The 14801-nt window shown below is 48.9% G+C and overlaps 2 protein-coding genes across 3 annotated transcripts; one reads left to right on the top strand and one right to left on the bottom strand.

Annotated features, from left to right (window-relative positions):
• The first annotated feature begins 1827 nt into the window (after positions 1-1827).
• VBP1 (von Hippel-Lindau binding protein 1) lies at positions 1828-6872 on the top strand. 2 transcript variants are annotated; one of them, XM_008945789.1, is made up of 6 exons: positions 1828-1849; positions 2871-2991; positions 3636-3702; positions 4152-4250; positions 5597-5735; positions 6428-6872. In XM_008945789.1, the coding sequence occupies exons 2-6, from the start codon at positions 2885-2887 to the stop codon at positions 6496-6498; spliced, it is 483 nt and encodes a 160-aa protein (XP_008944037.1). In that variant the 5' UTR covers positions 1828-1849; positions 2871-2884; the 3' UTR covers positions 6499-6872. The 2 variants fall into 2 exon arrangements, with proteins under 2 accessions (XP_008944037.1, XP_008944036.1); XM_008945788.1 differs by lacking the exon at positions 1828-1849 and having other exon boundaries at positions 2813-2991.
• Positions 6873-11725: 4853 nt separating this feature from the next.
• Positions 11726-12383, bottom strand: RAB39B (RAB39B, member RAS oncogene family; the record flags this gene model as incomplete). Its single annotated transcript, XM_008945787.1, has 1 exon — positions 11726-12383. A coding segment is annotated over one exon (427 nt), but the record flags the coding sequence as incomplete, so codon positions are not given.
• Positions 12384-14801: the final 2418 nt, after the last annotated feature.

Raw genomic sequence — 14801 nt, 5'->3', positions numbered from 1 at the left:
GGGCCACGGCCTCGCCGCGCCTGTTTCACCCGGGCCGGGCCGTGCTGGGCTGGGCCGCGCTCCGAGCCCCTTTCCTATGGCTTCCTCCCCTGGTCCAGCCCTTGACTGTTGAGCAGAATCACTCTGCAGAAGCAACCATGGGGTCCGGGCGGTTTTCCTGACGTCTCAAAACACAAGAAGTGTCTGCCTTCCAGAAAACAGGCTCAACTTGTTTCTCCGACTTTAAAAAGTGATTTACCAGGCGTTTAATAATTCTGTGGACTGGTTGAAATGAAGAATTAATTGCCCTGTGCGGTGAAGTAATGTCAAAATTACATTATTACTTCATGCTGTGAGCTAGCTCCTGGTGTGCTCTTTTGATTGCTGCTTTATTTCATTTGATCAATAAGTATTGATCAGACTGACTGTACCTGGCTGCTTGCTGTCATCCTGAAACGTCACGTGCCTGCCCCGAGTGCTTTGTTTATCTGCTGCTTTGTCACTGAGAGTTTCTTGGATGGGAGACTCTTGTCCCGATGTGTTGACTGGAGCAGTGTGACGACTCTGCTAGGAGTGAATGGGTCTGCTGTGTGTTTTGGTATCTGTAGGTGTGGTGCTTGTGTTCCCTCCTGTCTCCCTGGGGCAGAGGGCCTGAGCAGATGGGTACAGTGCACTGGCTTTCAGTGCATCTGGATCAGACTTTTTCTTTGAGGTTTACCAGTTATTGAAGACAAAGATGTTTTCTTCACGTGTCTTCATTCAGTAGAGGCTCTTCAGTGTGTGGCAGACACCTTTTCTGAGGCATTGGTCTGTGGGTTCCTGCACCACTCCAGATTTCAGCCAACATGAAGCACTAACTCAGGGTTTTACAGGGGTTTAAAAGCCACTCTGATAGAACTTTCAGCTCTTGTTTTCTTTTGAGCTGTTGTCCAGATGTTTCCAAATCAAATGCCTGCCTTTTTCTGCCTTCCTTAGCAGCCATGGGAGTGGGAGGACAGGTCCTTGGGAATGTGCTGTCCTGCTGGGTTTCAGGAATTTCACAGTGTTCATGTGGCTCAGCTTGGAGTTGGCCTTGATGGTATATCAATGGTGCTTTGCCAGTGGATGCTCTTCCTGAGAAGCTAGAGCTGAGTTCTGGCAGGGCCTTGCAGCAGCTGTCGGGTGGTGCTGCAGTGGGGCTGCTGTGTGGCAGTGTGGAGCAGGGATGCAAACAGCATGGACACCCAGCTCTGCTGCAGAGCTGTTCTGGCCAAGCTCAGAGGAGGGACTGTGGGGCAGCCTTGCAGCTGGGTGAGATGGAGCCAAAGCCCAACTAGTGGGACTTGGAAGTTGCAGGTGGTAAATCTGAGCCCACCTCGGACTGGAGCACTGGAAGTGGGAGGAGACCACCAGTACCAGGCACCTGGATTCACTTCTCTGTATCCTGGCTTCAGGAGGATCATAGAACCATTAGGACTGGAAACGAGCTGTAAGATCATCAGGTCCAGCTATCACCCAACACTACCATGTCCATTAAACCGTGTCCCCAAGTGCCACAAGAACACAGGACTTGGGTTCTGTACGTCTGTAGGAGCCGTTAGCTGAGGCAGAGGTGGGGCTGGGGCAGTGTGTGGAGAGGCTGTTGCCCACCTGCTTTTCTTTCTCTCTTGGGTGATCTGCACGGGCAGAATAGCTTCCACAAGAGGGAGTTCCATTTCACAGCATCCTCGGGCCGTGCTGCTACCACACTTGCCCGAATCTTGTTGGGGTTTTTTTGTTAAAGTCTGTGTGGTTACAGCTTCTGGACAAGCCTCAGCAGGAGGCAGAAAGGCTTCTGGCTCTGTTGTTGCTGAGGTAGCTCATGGCATTCCTCAGGCAGTGAGTCTGAAACGTGGCTCTTGAGTACTGTGGTCCCACCTGGGTCGTGCTGCCCGCTGAAGACTTGTGGAGTTGTGTATTTCTCCTGCAGGTTTCCTCCATGATAAGGGAGGTGGGTGACTTCTGACCAGGTTCAGGAATTTCATAGCAAGTTTCTGTAGCCAGGAGAGCGTAGGAGTCCTAACGGGAGGAGCCAGCTCTGTGTCTGGTGGTACTTCAGTAATCCAAGACATTCTTTTTCTGATGTGAAACTGGAATGGGAGCACCTAGTCAAGAAGGGGAAGCCCAAGAGGCCTCTGGTAGGCTCCCATCCCACTGTAGGGAGCTGGATGGACAGATGAGGACAGGATTGCCAAAGAGGGTGAGGACGGGCGCAGGGCGGTGAGCCCCGGGGGGCTGTACAGGAGGCAGCAGCCTTGCCCCCTGGGGCCCCTCTGCACTGGCTGCCTGCAGGACTGCCTGGAGTCATTCTCTAGAGGTCTCCCTGGCTTCCTGCTGCCTGTAGAAGGAGCTTCTGGAGGAGCTGTTCACTGCCATAAAGCCCACCCAGCAGATACCAGTGTTCCCCCTTTGCCTCTTCCTCTGCCACAACGAGCTCGGTCAGGCTGGGATTCTCCTTCATCAGTCTTCTAAAGAGCTGGTAATCTGATTAGCCTCAGAGAAGCATTTTCCCTGCTCTAGAGCTAGAAAACCAAAGTTTAGCCATGGTCTGAGGATGTCCCTCCCCAGGAGGTGACATTTGACATCAGCCAGGACTGAAAGCACCTCTGGCAAGGTGCTCACAAATATGGTTATGAAATAATCCTTCTGCCTGTTCTCTGATTCCCTGCTGGAAAAAGGGGGGAGTGGGAAGTGAAAAGGTGACTGAGAAGGGAAACAAAACAATTTTGTACTCAACTCCAGAACAAAAGAAGTTTGTTAACATGTAAAAAACCCCCCCAGGCTCAGCTGCAGTAAGGTGGTAGCAGGACTGTACATGGGAGTCCTGTAAAACTCTTCTAACAGGGAGGATTTCTTTCTCCCCTTACAGGAAGATGTAGACTCTTTTATGAAGCAGCCTGGAAATGAGACAGCAGATGTAGTTCTTAAGAAGTTGGATGAGCAGTACCAGAAGTATAAATTTTTGGAACTTAATCTTGCTCAAAAGAAAAGGAGGTAAGTCCTGGGTTTTGCAGAATTGGGAAATGTTTAGTGCAGTTCTATTTTATTTTTTTAATAAGTCTAATATTTTTAAATATCCCACAAAGTGAAAAGTTAATGTTAGGAGTTGCAGTACTTTGAGGAATGCTCCCCAGTGATTTTATTTTCCTCTTCCTGAGGATTTCATTAAAAAGAACTTAGAGAAGTGCTGAGTTGGTCCTCAGCCTTTAAGGCCAAAAAGAACTGTTAATTTTGTCAGCCTGGCATAAATAAGAATGTTTTTGTCCATGACTCCTGTGTCAAGCCTGTAAGTTTTGGGTTAATAATTTAATCTCTTCAGTAGCTTCAGCCTTGAGTGTTTGTTAGACAACTTTGTAGCCCTCAAAAGAAACTTGTTTTGTTTTACCTATGGTATTTTTTTATCTGTATGCCTGCTGGGACTTTCTCCCTCTCCTCCAGGCAGATCAGAAATGGGCACAAACACACCATTTTAGCTGCTTTTACAGTGCCCTGCCTTTCAAATCTGCATTTGTAAGCCTGGAAAGCTGTTAGAGTTTCAAGTTTTAAAATGGAGATTGAATTGTGTAATAAAACTGATCACTTGTTTAGGAAACTGTGTCTCTGTAAAATAATAAATTATGACTGTTGTTAATTCACAGGCTAAAAAGTCAGATTCCTGAAATTAAACAGACATTAGAAATTTTAAAACACATGCAGAAGAAAAAGGTAAATTATTTTGAATATCTAATGAGTATGAGAAAAGCTAACTGCCTTTCCACCCTGACAGAACAGATTGCAAGAAATGTTTTGGAGAGCACACTTAATATGCCTTTATAAATAACAGAATTGTTTTTAAAGGTATGTAGTACTTTTTGAAAGCTAGTTCAAAACCAAGTTAATGTTTGCAATGCAAATTTCACTTTTAATAGTGTCTAGTTTACAGCTAAGCTTGGACTTTATAGAGATTCTTGTATTGTTTTTAAATATATCTTTTTAAAGTGCTTTGTTCTTGGAGCTCTAACTTTAATGTTGAAGTAAGTACCTAGAGTTCCACCCAAGTTAATACTATATCAATGGCCAAAAGCAGAGAAGTGTGCTCTTTATGTAACTTTTATCTCTTTGACATAAAGTTTCCAGTGAAAATAGCAACTTTACGTTTTATCATTTGTCTTAAGGATTCCACAAATCCAATGGAAACCAGATTTTTATTGGCAGATAATCTCTACTGCAAAGCTTCAGTTCCTCCTACAGATAAAGTTTGTTTGTGGTTGGGGGTAAGTATCAGTGGAACTTTCTCTGAAACTGTTCAAATGACTCCTAAAAGACAGTGCTGCTGTGTGCCCTGTTCTTCAGTGGCATCCCCCTGTTTGTGTGTGCGTGGCAGAGCCATGCCCTGGCAGCAGGGCAAACCCCACGAGGCCATTTCAGCCTGCTAGGGAGGGTTCCACATTTGATTTTTATTTGGTGCCTGAGGAGTAAGAGGTCAGAGAATTGTCCTTTTCCAAACCTCATATTCATGAACGTTTCCCTGGTCACTTCTGTCACTCTGTGGTTCAGATTACCATCCAGCATTGCCTGGGATGGGAACCTGCCCAGCAAAATAACTTCTTCTGGCAAGGGGCTTCCCATCTGCTCCACGTTACTTGTACTCCATGTCTTGCTTTTCCTTTTCATGCACATTTTAAGGAAAGGTGGGATTTCTGTTACTCGCAGGTACCTGCCAGCATTTAGAGTGGAATTTGTGCTAAGGACTAGTGGGATCAGAGCTCAAAACATGGATTTCTAACTCCTTAAGCCATATCAGGTTGGGATATTTTGTATTCAGAGGCTTCCTTATAAGTGGAGATAACATGCTAATGTTTATTCTGAGACTTCCAAGTCCTGGATGCTCCCAAATCCCCGTGTTGGCTGCCAGACAAACCCACTGGGCTAGGACAGGAGCACTGCTGACACACGCAGCCTGCAGACTGAGTGGGCAGTTACTCCCAACCTCTCCCACTTCTTTTCTGTTATAAAAAGAGAAGATTTGTCTGATACCTGTTGTTTTCAGGAGACTGGCATCAGAATTCACAACCGTTGCCTTTGGTGGCGCATCCCAGGTTTATTTTGTATCAGAAAGTTCATCCTCTTGCTGGTTCCTACAGAAAAGCTGTAGATAAGAGCACAAGCAGTGATGTTTGTTGTTACTGACCGGGGCCATCAGGCTGTTTGTCCATGCTCCACACAGAGACCCCAAGGTCAGCCTTGAGTGCCAGACCAGTTGTTTCTGGAGTCGTGTGGCACGTGGAAGGTGCTGATAAGAAACGTGAGGTCTCTCACTCTTCACATGGGTGAGGCTGATGCTGACACCTGAGAGGCTGAGTGCCACACGCAGGGAGGGAACTCCCTTCTTGCTTAGCTGTAGGAAGAGAAACTTTTTGTGTCACTGGAGGGGTTTATTCCTCAGTTCCTGATGTGGTGGAGGCCTCGGGTGGGTTGGCCTTGCTCATCCTGAATCTGGTTGTCTTGGCCTGTCAGGACAGCCTTTTGTTCATGTGCCACGTTGCAGCAACAGCCTGAAGTAAGCCTGCTGTGGCTTATTCCTTACAATGCAAAAACCTCTTCTCAATCTTTCCTGTAGGCCAACGTGATGCTTGAATACGATATTGATGAAGCTCAGGCTCTGTTAGAGAAGAATTTGTCAACAGCCACAAGAAACCTTGATCTTCTAGAGGAAGACCTGGATTTCCTTAGAGATCAGTTCACCACTACAGAAGTCAGTATCCTTTGGTTTTGGCTGTGGGGGAAGAGGGGTGTGTGGAAGCCAACGTGAGCTAGAATCACAGATGGGTGCTGTGGGCTGGTGGCCAAAGTGACTCTTCCCAGTGTTCTCCAAGCAATGTTCTCCTGCAGTGTTCTCCAAGCAGCCTGAGCCTGCCCACAGTGAGCCTGGGGTAGCCTGGGCATTGCTTCACTTCTTAATTTCTTTATACTATGATGAACCACCCCCAGGGGTGTGGGGTTAATACTTAAAGGCTGTTTTGATGATGGGGTAGCCATCAAGTGAAGCATTAGATTTAATAAATGAAGGCACAACTACTTAGGGTTTTTAAGGTGATACTTAAGCTCTCTCAGTGCTGCAGAAGTTGCAGGTGCCTGAATGGAGCTGAGGAGGGCAGGCTGACTGGAATCGGGGGGAGTAACTCTGAATAAAAGTAAAGTGTGCTTCTCTCTAATGCCTCTTTTGAGCTTTTCAGGTAAATGGTGTAAGTGGTGCCGATATTAAGAGTTACTGGTACTCCTGCATGTGAAGGCTTTGCACCACGTCAGCTCTTTCATTAAATGGTTTCTGTGCTGACTGTTAGCAGTAAGAGAAGTGTGCCCAGCTGTGGAAGCTGCTTTAGCCCTTTTCTTCTTTCTCTTTTTTTCCTTTCTGATTGCACAAGCTGTTGCCTTAATTCCACACCCTCAGATATGGCTAGAGTTTATAACTGGGATGTAAAGAGAAGAAACAAGCAAGACCCTTCCAAAAACAAAGCATAGTTTTGCCAATTTTAAATGTGGTTTCAATTTCCAAATATTTTTTATTTAAACACCCCCAAAGTTCATTCTTAAGGGACTGAGTTACTTAAAGCATTTCAGTCAATGGTAAAATATATAAAAACTAATGGTGAGCACCATTTTATTTATTTGTAACCTCAAAATTTGGTTTCATGCATGCTTCATGAAATGAATTATTTGAAAAGGCACCACACAGTCCAGCAAAGGACTCGGGTATTTTGATCAGACCAGTCTGTCTTAAATAAATTTCTACCTGAAAGCTCGTCTGAAAAGTTGAGGGACATGTATGAAATGGAGTGTGACATCTCAGCAGGTGAAGGGGCTGCAGGGGTTTACTCTTTCATCTCTGTGCAGCTGAAGTGCAAGCCTGCTTGTGCTGGGGAGACATGCAGCCATCCTGTTCCAGGAGCTAGGAAATACCCGGTGAGGTCCCGGCTTTTGTCTGGCAGTTAACTGGCAGCATCGCCCTGCAGGCGTCGGGTGCGGTAGTTGCTGGTCAGTTAACTGCCTGTCACTGAGCTCGCAGCACTTCACGTGCAGCAGTTTGTGGCTTGTCTCAGAGAAGAGCAGTCCGTGGAGTGACCAGCACAAGCTCATTGCAGACCGCAGGGATTCACCCCGTTCTTTTTCATACATGTGCACACGTGTTGAACGAGGACACCCGACTGCTGATAGCCTGTGGAGGAGAGCCCCTGTCACAGCCCCCAGCCAGGATGTCCAGTCCCAGCGTCTCAGCGCTCGCAGCCTCCCCGGGGGTGAGACCTGCACGGGGTGAGGGCCTTTGCCAAGTGTGACTTCTGGTGTCAACAGTGGGAATCGTTTTTCTGGTTCTTGGGGAGCCTTGCGAGATTGTTGCCTTGTACCTCTGCAGTTTCTTTCTAAAATGAAATGCTCAGTGGTGATGTCAGTGGCTAATATTCACATTCTGTGACACAGAATACAGGTTTTGCTGCAAAATAAATGCAAACGTTAACTGTTCGACCTTCATGTAAGAAATGATATACCTGTAAATTTTTTGTACTTTTATTTCATGATATTAAAATAGTAAAACTAAACAGTTGTGGCAAACACCTGTTTTTGTGCATCTTTCTTTGTGGGATGAAGTGGGGAATCTGATGTGTGGTCTGTTGGAATGTTTCCCTGTAAATTTGGGACAGGGGGGTGAAAGAGTTCAGCTGGAGCAGCAAGAGTGAGAAGTGGAGCTGCTGAACACGGGCTGGAGTGCAAGGGGGAGCCCAGGGTGTGAGTACAGGCGGCTGCTGGGCAGTGCTCTGGCTGCAAAGAGGCAGAAACCAGCAAATCCTCACCCTTGGAGCTTGGCTCCTTCAGGCCTCTTCCCTGGGACCATCCCGTTGGTTCCAGTGCTTTGGGCTGCAGCAGAGAAACCTTTAGACCCCTTTGTATCGCTCCACGAAGGGGTAGGGGTGCCTGCGCGCTGCTGCTCCAGGCTGCGTGTGCTTCTCCCTTTCCACAGAGCAGCAGCGAGGGCAGGGGAGTGAGCTGCACGCACGCCCCCATCCCTCTTGCACTTTCCGCTGGGATTACTGGGATCCCAGCCGGGTCCCCCCCGCCGGGGCGGGCGAGGGCAGCGACCGGCCCCTTTGTTGCGCACAATGGAACGGCGAGTTAAGCAGTTCTGCCCGGCGAAAGGAGGGCTGTGTGCGACTGGCGGTGACCTCATGCTGGGCACGGGGGTGGGGACGGCTGTGCAGCCGCTGCGGCTCCAAAAGGTGTCTGGCCTGGGGGGATGGGAGGCGGCTGTGCCCGTTGTATCTTGTTTATGGATGGTTTTTTTTGGTCTGATACAAAGTAAAATTAAAAAAAAAAAATCCCTAAACTGAACTGGTAGACAAGAATTGTGGCTTCCCGGGGCCGGGTCCTTGTCCAGTGCTGCTCTGTCCTCTGCCAAGTCTTTGCTCCTTTGGGCAAGACCAGCAGGTCAGTTTGCAGCAGCTGCTTTAGCTGCTGTCCCGCGGGCTCCTCAGAAAGGCTCGGGGGGCGGGGGAGCGATTTGGGGGGTTTGATTTGGTTTAGAACTGTTTCTACCACTGCATTTTTTCACTGTTTCAGAAGATCTAAGCAGTGGGCTTCCTTCAGAGAAACGTGTGTGGTGGACACTGACCCGGCCACGACAGCTCCCCGGGACGGCTGCGGCGCGGGAGCAGAGCAGGCAGTAGGCACCTCACTGAGAAAAAATGAGGAGGGGGAAAGGGGGAAAAAAACCACCAAAGCTTCTTTACAAGTTTTGAATTTCACATTATCACGTGGTAACCATTTTGCTAAATACAAGCATATTTTCAGTCACATACAGACAGCTAAATACAGCGCTATGTTCACGTGTCGTTACAGTGCATAACAAAGCGAGGACAGGGTATTAGTAAGCTCTTAGCCTGGAGGGTCTGAGCCGTTTCAGTCTAACATGCAGATGGTTTTTAACGTGTGGTAGAGACCACAGAAAGTTAGCTTTTGCCTTTTTTTTTTTTATCTTTTTCTTCTTGTCCTAGAGTAAAAGAGCTCCTGACCTTTATCCTGTGAAAGGTATCACCTTCTGATTTCTCTAAGTCCCTCTTGCACTAGAAGTCAAAGCATTAAAACCAGTTGTTAGAAAAGAATTCTTAGCATATCCTATAAGTTCTTCATCTTAGAAAAAACATTCCAAATTTTGTACAGATGAATCTACATTTCCTATATTTTAATAAGCTGTCTAGAAAATGCAAGGAATTAGAAAAAGATGTAGATAATGATTTCTCTATCATTTAATATACCCATTTATTACCTCTAAGTAGTTAAGACCACGTACATTATTTTCTGTACCGTTCCTCTTTAGAATTAGGACACTTGTATGTTTAAGCTGAAGGTTTACTCTGAAGGCCTGAATGCACTTATGGGTTTAGGGTTTCTGGAATTTCTCTCTGGGAGCAGTAAAGGGGAATGTCCAAAACCCATTAAATAAAACACTGGTTGTCTCGTGAAAAATGATCTTTCCTCTGCTGGCCAGGTTCCTGCATGGAGAATTACAGTTTCACTATTGCTAAAATGCCATTTGCTCCAACTTCTAACTGCTGTTAGTGCAGCATCCCAGCTCTGCTGCCCTCGGCCAGGCAGCCCCCCTCACACCTCAGCAGCAGCTGGGCCCTGAGACCTGCTGCCTGGTGGACCTTCCATTCAGAGAATGGAGACCCTGCTCCTTGGGTGCTTGTCTGTCCTTGCCCTGTTGACACCATGACTACCAGACCTGCTCCACGCAAACCTTGCACGCTCCACTGGCGGCAGCCCAGCAGAGCCCAGGGCAGGCAAGCTCCTGTGGTGCTCTCTGCATCAATCTTCTCCAGCTCTGCTCACCTAGAAAGAGATTTTTGTAAAGGGATATATGTATATTTTTTAATTCTTCATCTTCAGGGCACTCAACTCGACCACAACTGAATCTGCTTGGACTTCACGGGGCTTCAGCACAAGGGTTTTGATATGTTTAGAGCCTAGTCAAGAGCAAACAGGGTGAGAAGTGAGAGGCTAGACCATTGCCACCCCTCCCTGCCACCAATTTGCTACCAGTGCCCTCCCAGCAGAATGCTGCTGCTCCCCTGCAGAGCCCAGAAACTGAAACTGCCTAGAATACCAAAAATAAAAATGCTATTTATGCTCAGGGTTTTGGTTGTTGGGTTGGGTTTGTTGGGTGGGTTTTTTACACCTTCATTATGGAAACCACAGGGGTTTTCTTCTTCATACAGAGCTGCCCATGTGCTACAGACCATCAGAACAGGGTCAAGGGGAGAAACAGTCTACACTCCACAGCAACCAAGAAGACCCACACTTATAGCTGGGGTAGCTTAACAAGCTGTAACAAGTATTTTATTCTTCTCTACTTAGAGGCCTAAAATCAAACACCAGAGGCTTCCTGTGGTTTTTACCTAATCCCACCCTCCTGCCCATCGGCAGTTTGCAGTATAAAGCTTGCAAACGTGAGTGAAAACAACTCACTATAGTTTTGTTTGTCTGCTTTTAATAGGCCCAACTTCCCTAGTTTGCTCCAGGAGCAGTTACTACCCTGCTGCACTTCAAAAGCTTCAGTTAAAACTCAGCAGAAGCAAAGCTTCTAAGTGGTGGATGGCACACCCAGAAAACATCCACCTCCACACAGCTTCTGCAACAGGGCTACCATCCCACGATGACCAACCTGAGATGGGTCCTCTTTCATCAAATTAAAACATGGAGGAAAACAAAGTTTACTCTCGAGGTTGTCTGTGGCTTTCCTTTCCACCTCTCAGACACTTCTGTTGTGTGCTCCTCCTTCCCAGTGCTAGTGCTCTTCATCCACAGATGCCAAGAAAGAAAATGACACCTTTAACAGCAGAAATTACTGATGGAAGCTGTAGCTTTCCATGCTATTTAACTTCTTTAAGTCAATCTCACTTTTTTTTTAGGATGTCTGATGCATGCACCTGAGTTAAGCTTTTCAAGTTTTTTATTTTGTTGGGTTTCATTCCCCCCCTCCCCTCCTTACTGTTCCTCCCTGTGACCTGGCCGGTGAGACACCAAAAATGTCAGCACAGTGCTGCTGGCAGGACAGAAATGTTGGCGTGTCCCACCTGGCTGCAACAGCCCAGCCCTAAGAGAGAACAGGGGAGGCCATGGTTCTGTCTTTATGCTCTCGATCACTGAATTCTGCTGGCAAGCCCTGAACTCAGGGTACGTCCAAGGTACTCACCTAGGGAATAAATGCGTAAAAATGCATTGAATAATTACTACTGGAGCAGGAGTTCCACTTAAGAATCCCAGTTCAGCACAGCAAGGAAAGCACTACTGGGGAGGGGAAGAATTTACATTTTAATTACCAATAAAATAACCACTGTTTTCCTCTTTAAATCCCACAGAATATTCTTTGCTATCGACCGTGGTTCAAGAACATGAGACAACGCAGAAGTGTTCATAGATGTCAATAAACTCTTCCTGTGGAGTTGGCCTTATGAGGAACCAGTATCTGTGCTGCCTTCACACCTCCCTGGTCACTAGCAGCTGCCACGAACGAAGGTGTCTGCGTTCCTTCCCTCTGTCTGCCCCCTCCCCACGCCTCTGCAGTGCCCCTACCCTGGCTGCGACACCCGGCACGGAGCCGTGGGTCACTCCAAAGGGGACACGTGCAGTGCCCCTGCACACTGAGCTGGCAGTGGCACCCCCTGCACACACTCCTGCCTCCTGCAGCCCCTCACCTCCGCTCCCCGGCCCCTCACAACAGCTACACGCACCCTCACCCGCTCTCCTGCAGGTTTGCGGCCCCCAGCTCGGAAGGGTTATTTGGAACAGAACATTTCTTTCCTCGGGGTCTGCTCTGGTGTCCAAAACAACAGGGGGCTGTTCACGAGGGGGGCGCCGCGGTGCCCCCGCGTTCGCTCCGCACAGTACGTGTTAGTAGAGTCCATCACCACTCGCCTCGCTGGGGGGCTCAGCACAAACACCGCCTATCTGACTTCACCACCTCTTCTGAGGAGTGCACCACGTTGGGGACAAACCCGCTCTTTACCCCTTCCCATCCCTCCTGGATGGAAATATCCCCCCGTTTAACCAGCTCGTATATGTCTCGAGTCAGGTCAGTGAAGGCCTTCTCCACGTTAATGGCGTCCCGGGCCGAGGTCTCAATGTACTTCATCCCGTAGGCAGCAGCCAGTTTCTCAGCCTCGTGCCTGGTGACTTGCCGCTGCGTGTCGAGGTCACACTTGTGACCTACCAGAACAAAGACGATCTGGTAGGGCTGGACGTGCACCTTGGTCTCCTCCAGCCACTCGTGGACGTTCTGGAAGGACCGGCGGTTTGTGATGTCAAAGAGGAGGAGGCCGCCAACCGAGTTCCTGTAGTAGGCTCTGGTGATGGACCTGGAAACAAACCAGCCACAGCACAAGGGTAAGGGACCATGTTTGGGAGGAAGGGCTGAGCTTCACCCGGGCTTTTGTTGGCTTGCAGAACTCAGGACAAAGCAGGCCCTTCGGGCAAGGCCACCTCACTTTCAGCTTGTGCTCTCTAGAGCTTGTCATTCACAAGACAACTCATCTTGGCTTAAAGAGTTCATCCTTGGGTAACTGCCCCACCGATTTATTACGGTGCTCTTCACAACCCCCATCACCGTTTCTGGTCTCTGTTTTCTGCCATGGATTTCTGTATGGCCTTTGCTGTTAGGCTGAAGAGCCCTCCCCATCCCCTGCCACCTCAAGTTCTCCAAATACTTCATCTAACCCCTCGGTTCAGAAGCACTGTAACAAATTAAAGGATTCCTTTGACACCAAGCACCTGCTCTCTCGCAGATACTTAAAAGAAGGAAGCTCCAGATTTGGAAAGCAAATTGTAGCTCCCCTCCACACACCCAGGGACATCCACCAACCCCTACACTATGTCCCACTGCACCACTGGTCAAAACTGCTGGTGGAGCAAGCCACTCTGACCTCCCGAGTAGCTGCAACAGCTTCCCAGGGGAATCTGCATTCATTTTGGTCTTGCTCCTGCCAAGTACTGACAACATTAAACAGGATCTAAAAAGACCCCGGGAACCAAGGGCTGAGAAATGGAGCACGTCTCCCACACCTCCTTCTGTGGAGCCAAGCTGAGACTCTGAGGCTCAGCAGACCTACAGCTCGACGTCTGCTACACGTGGAAAAACCAAGAAGCTGTAAAACTGTGGTGTTCCTGCAAAGTCATGGATTTGTTCTAAATCCAGAAGCAAGGATCAATTTCAGTCCCTGGAGGAATTCACACGTGGGCCTGAACTTTCCTTGCTGGGGAAATGTAAGCACTGCTGCATTTTTACCTTGGGATGAGTCCTCCAGGACAGTCGTTAGGGGTTATTTGGTCCTGCAGTGGGTGTTCCTAGCAAAACTACCCCAAGAAAGGATGAAGTGGAGTTTTCATGGATTGCAACATCATGGACTGATAGGTGACAAACCACAGCCAAAGCTGAAGAAAGCCATAAGAAGGGGAAAAAGGTAAGTTGGCTGCGTTTGGATAACTCCTGCTCTCCCAGTTATCTGGCTGAGGGACAGCAGCAGCCCTGCAGGTCTGGCACACAGGGAATGGCTGCGCTGTGCAGGCAGCGCTGGCGCTCGGAATGCCCCCACACTGTCACAGGCAATTCTGCTGCTCCCCCACCTGCCGTGCCACCAGCCCTGCCCCCTCCTGCCAACACCAGCAACGCCCCAGCTGCTTCTGAGAGACACGACGGGGCTCAGCTGAGCGCTGCTCTGAGGTGAAGCCAGGTGAAGGTCTCACTGCCTTTTGTTACAGCCTTTTCCACCGACATCGTGCTCACGCCGCACCTCACTCCTCTTCTGTAGGTGGTGGCACACGGTGCCAGGGAGCGCTTTTGTTAGCATTACACAACGTCACGTTTCAGATGAGGAAACTGCAGCATCTGAGCAACCAGAGATGGGCAAAACCTGCTGGTTCCAGGAAGAGTCGGGCCCTGCTCTCGTACAGCTCCCCAGCAGCCTCGGCGCCGCCCCAGGCAGCGTGTTTTGGGGCCTGCTCTGGCCAGCCAGAACTGCACGTGCCTAACTCTAAGCTTGGAGTGCACGGAAATTGCTTCTAATTTATGGAGAGTGAAAGAGCTCCCAGCGGGGGTCGGGAAGAGCAGAAATGTAGCACAGCTGCAGGCCAGAGCATGCCAACAAGGTGTCTCCAAAATGACTGCAGCGGTTCCTTCCGTGGGGGGTAGCTGTGAAACTATGCAAAGCAGATGGGAAACGCTCAAATCAGTGACCTCTGTGAGAAAGTGGAGCTCGTTCTTACAAATTTCCTTTTTAAGAAATTACCTGTGCTACGGCAAAAAAGTTTGAGGGTTCTGGAGAGCACCTGCACCATCATGGTTCTTGCCTATGCCTGCAACTCTGAGAGGCTTCAGCTTATCCTAGTCACAGCTGCATCTTGCCTTTTGCCAAGAAATACACCTTGCAGGAGAAGCCCAAGAGCTGCTCTTTGCAGGGCACAGTGTGACAGGCCTAAGGATGATCTGAAAGGGATAAACACACAACTAATCTTCTTGCCTCTTTTTTTCATCCTTCAGAGCACACCATCAAGGCCCCTGGGTTTGCTCACTTCTCCCCAGCCTTCCACGTTGGGAATTCCAGCCTGCACTTTGGCAAGGGCGTTTCAAAGTTGCACGACGTGTTTTTTTTCTGTCACTCACTGTTCCCTGCCCGGGAACGGGCTGCCCGTGGCAGCAGCTCGGCCCGCCCTTGTGCTGAAGGTCGCCCGCTCATCCCATCCCTCCCAACCCCAGCGCCGTGCCGGGTCAGCCCCCAGCA

Source organism: Merops nubicus, unplaced genomic scaffold (genome assembly GCF_000691845.1).
Source record: "Merops nubicus isolate BGI_N331 unplaced genomic scaffold, ASM69184v1 scaffold38158, whole genome shotgun sequence".
Lineage (NCBI taxonomy): Eukaryota > Metazoa > Chordata > Aves > Coraciiformes > Meropidae > Merops > Merops nubicus.
Note: the sequence above shows the minus strand (reverse complement) of the source record. Positions and strands in the feature narration are given on the sequence as shown.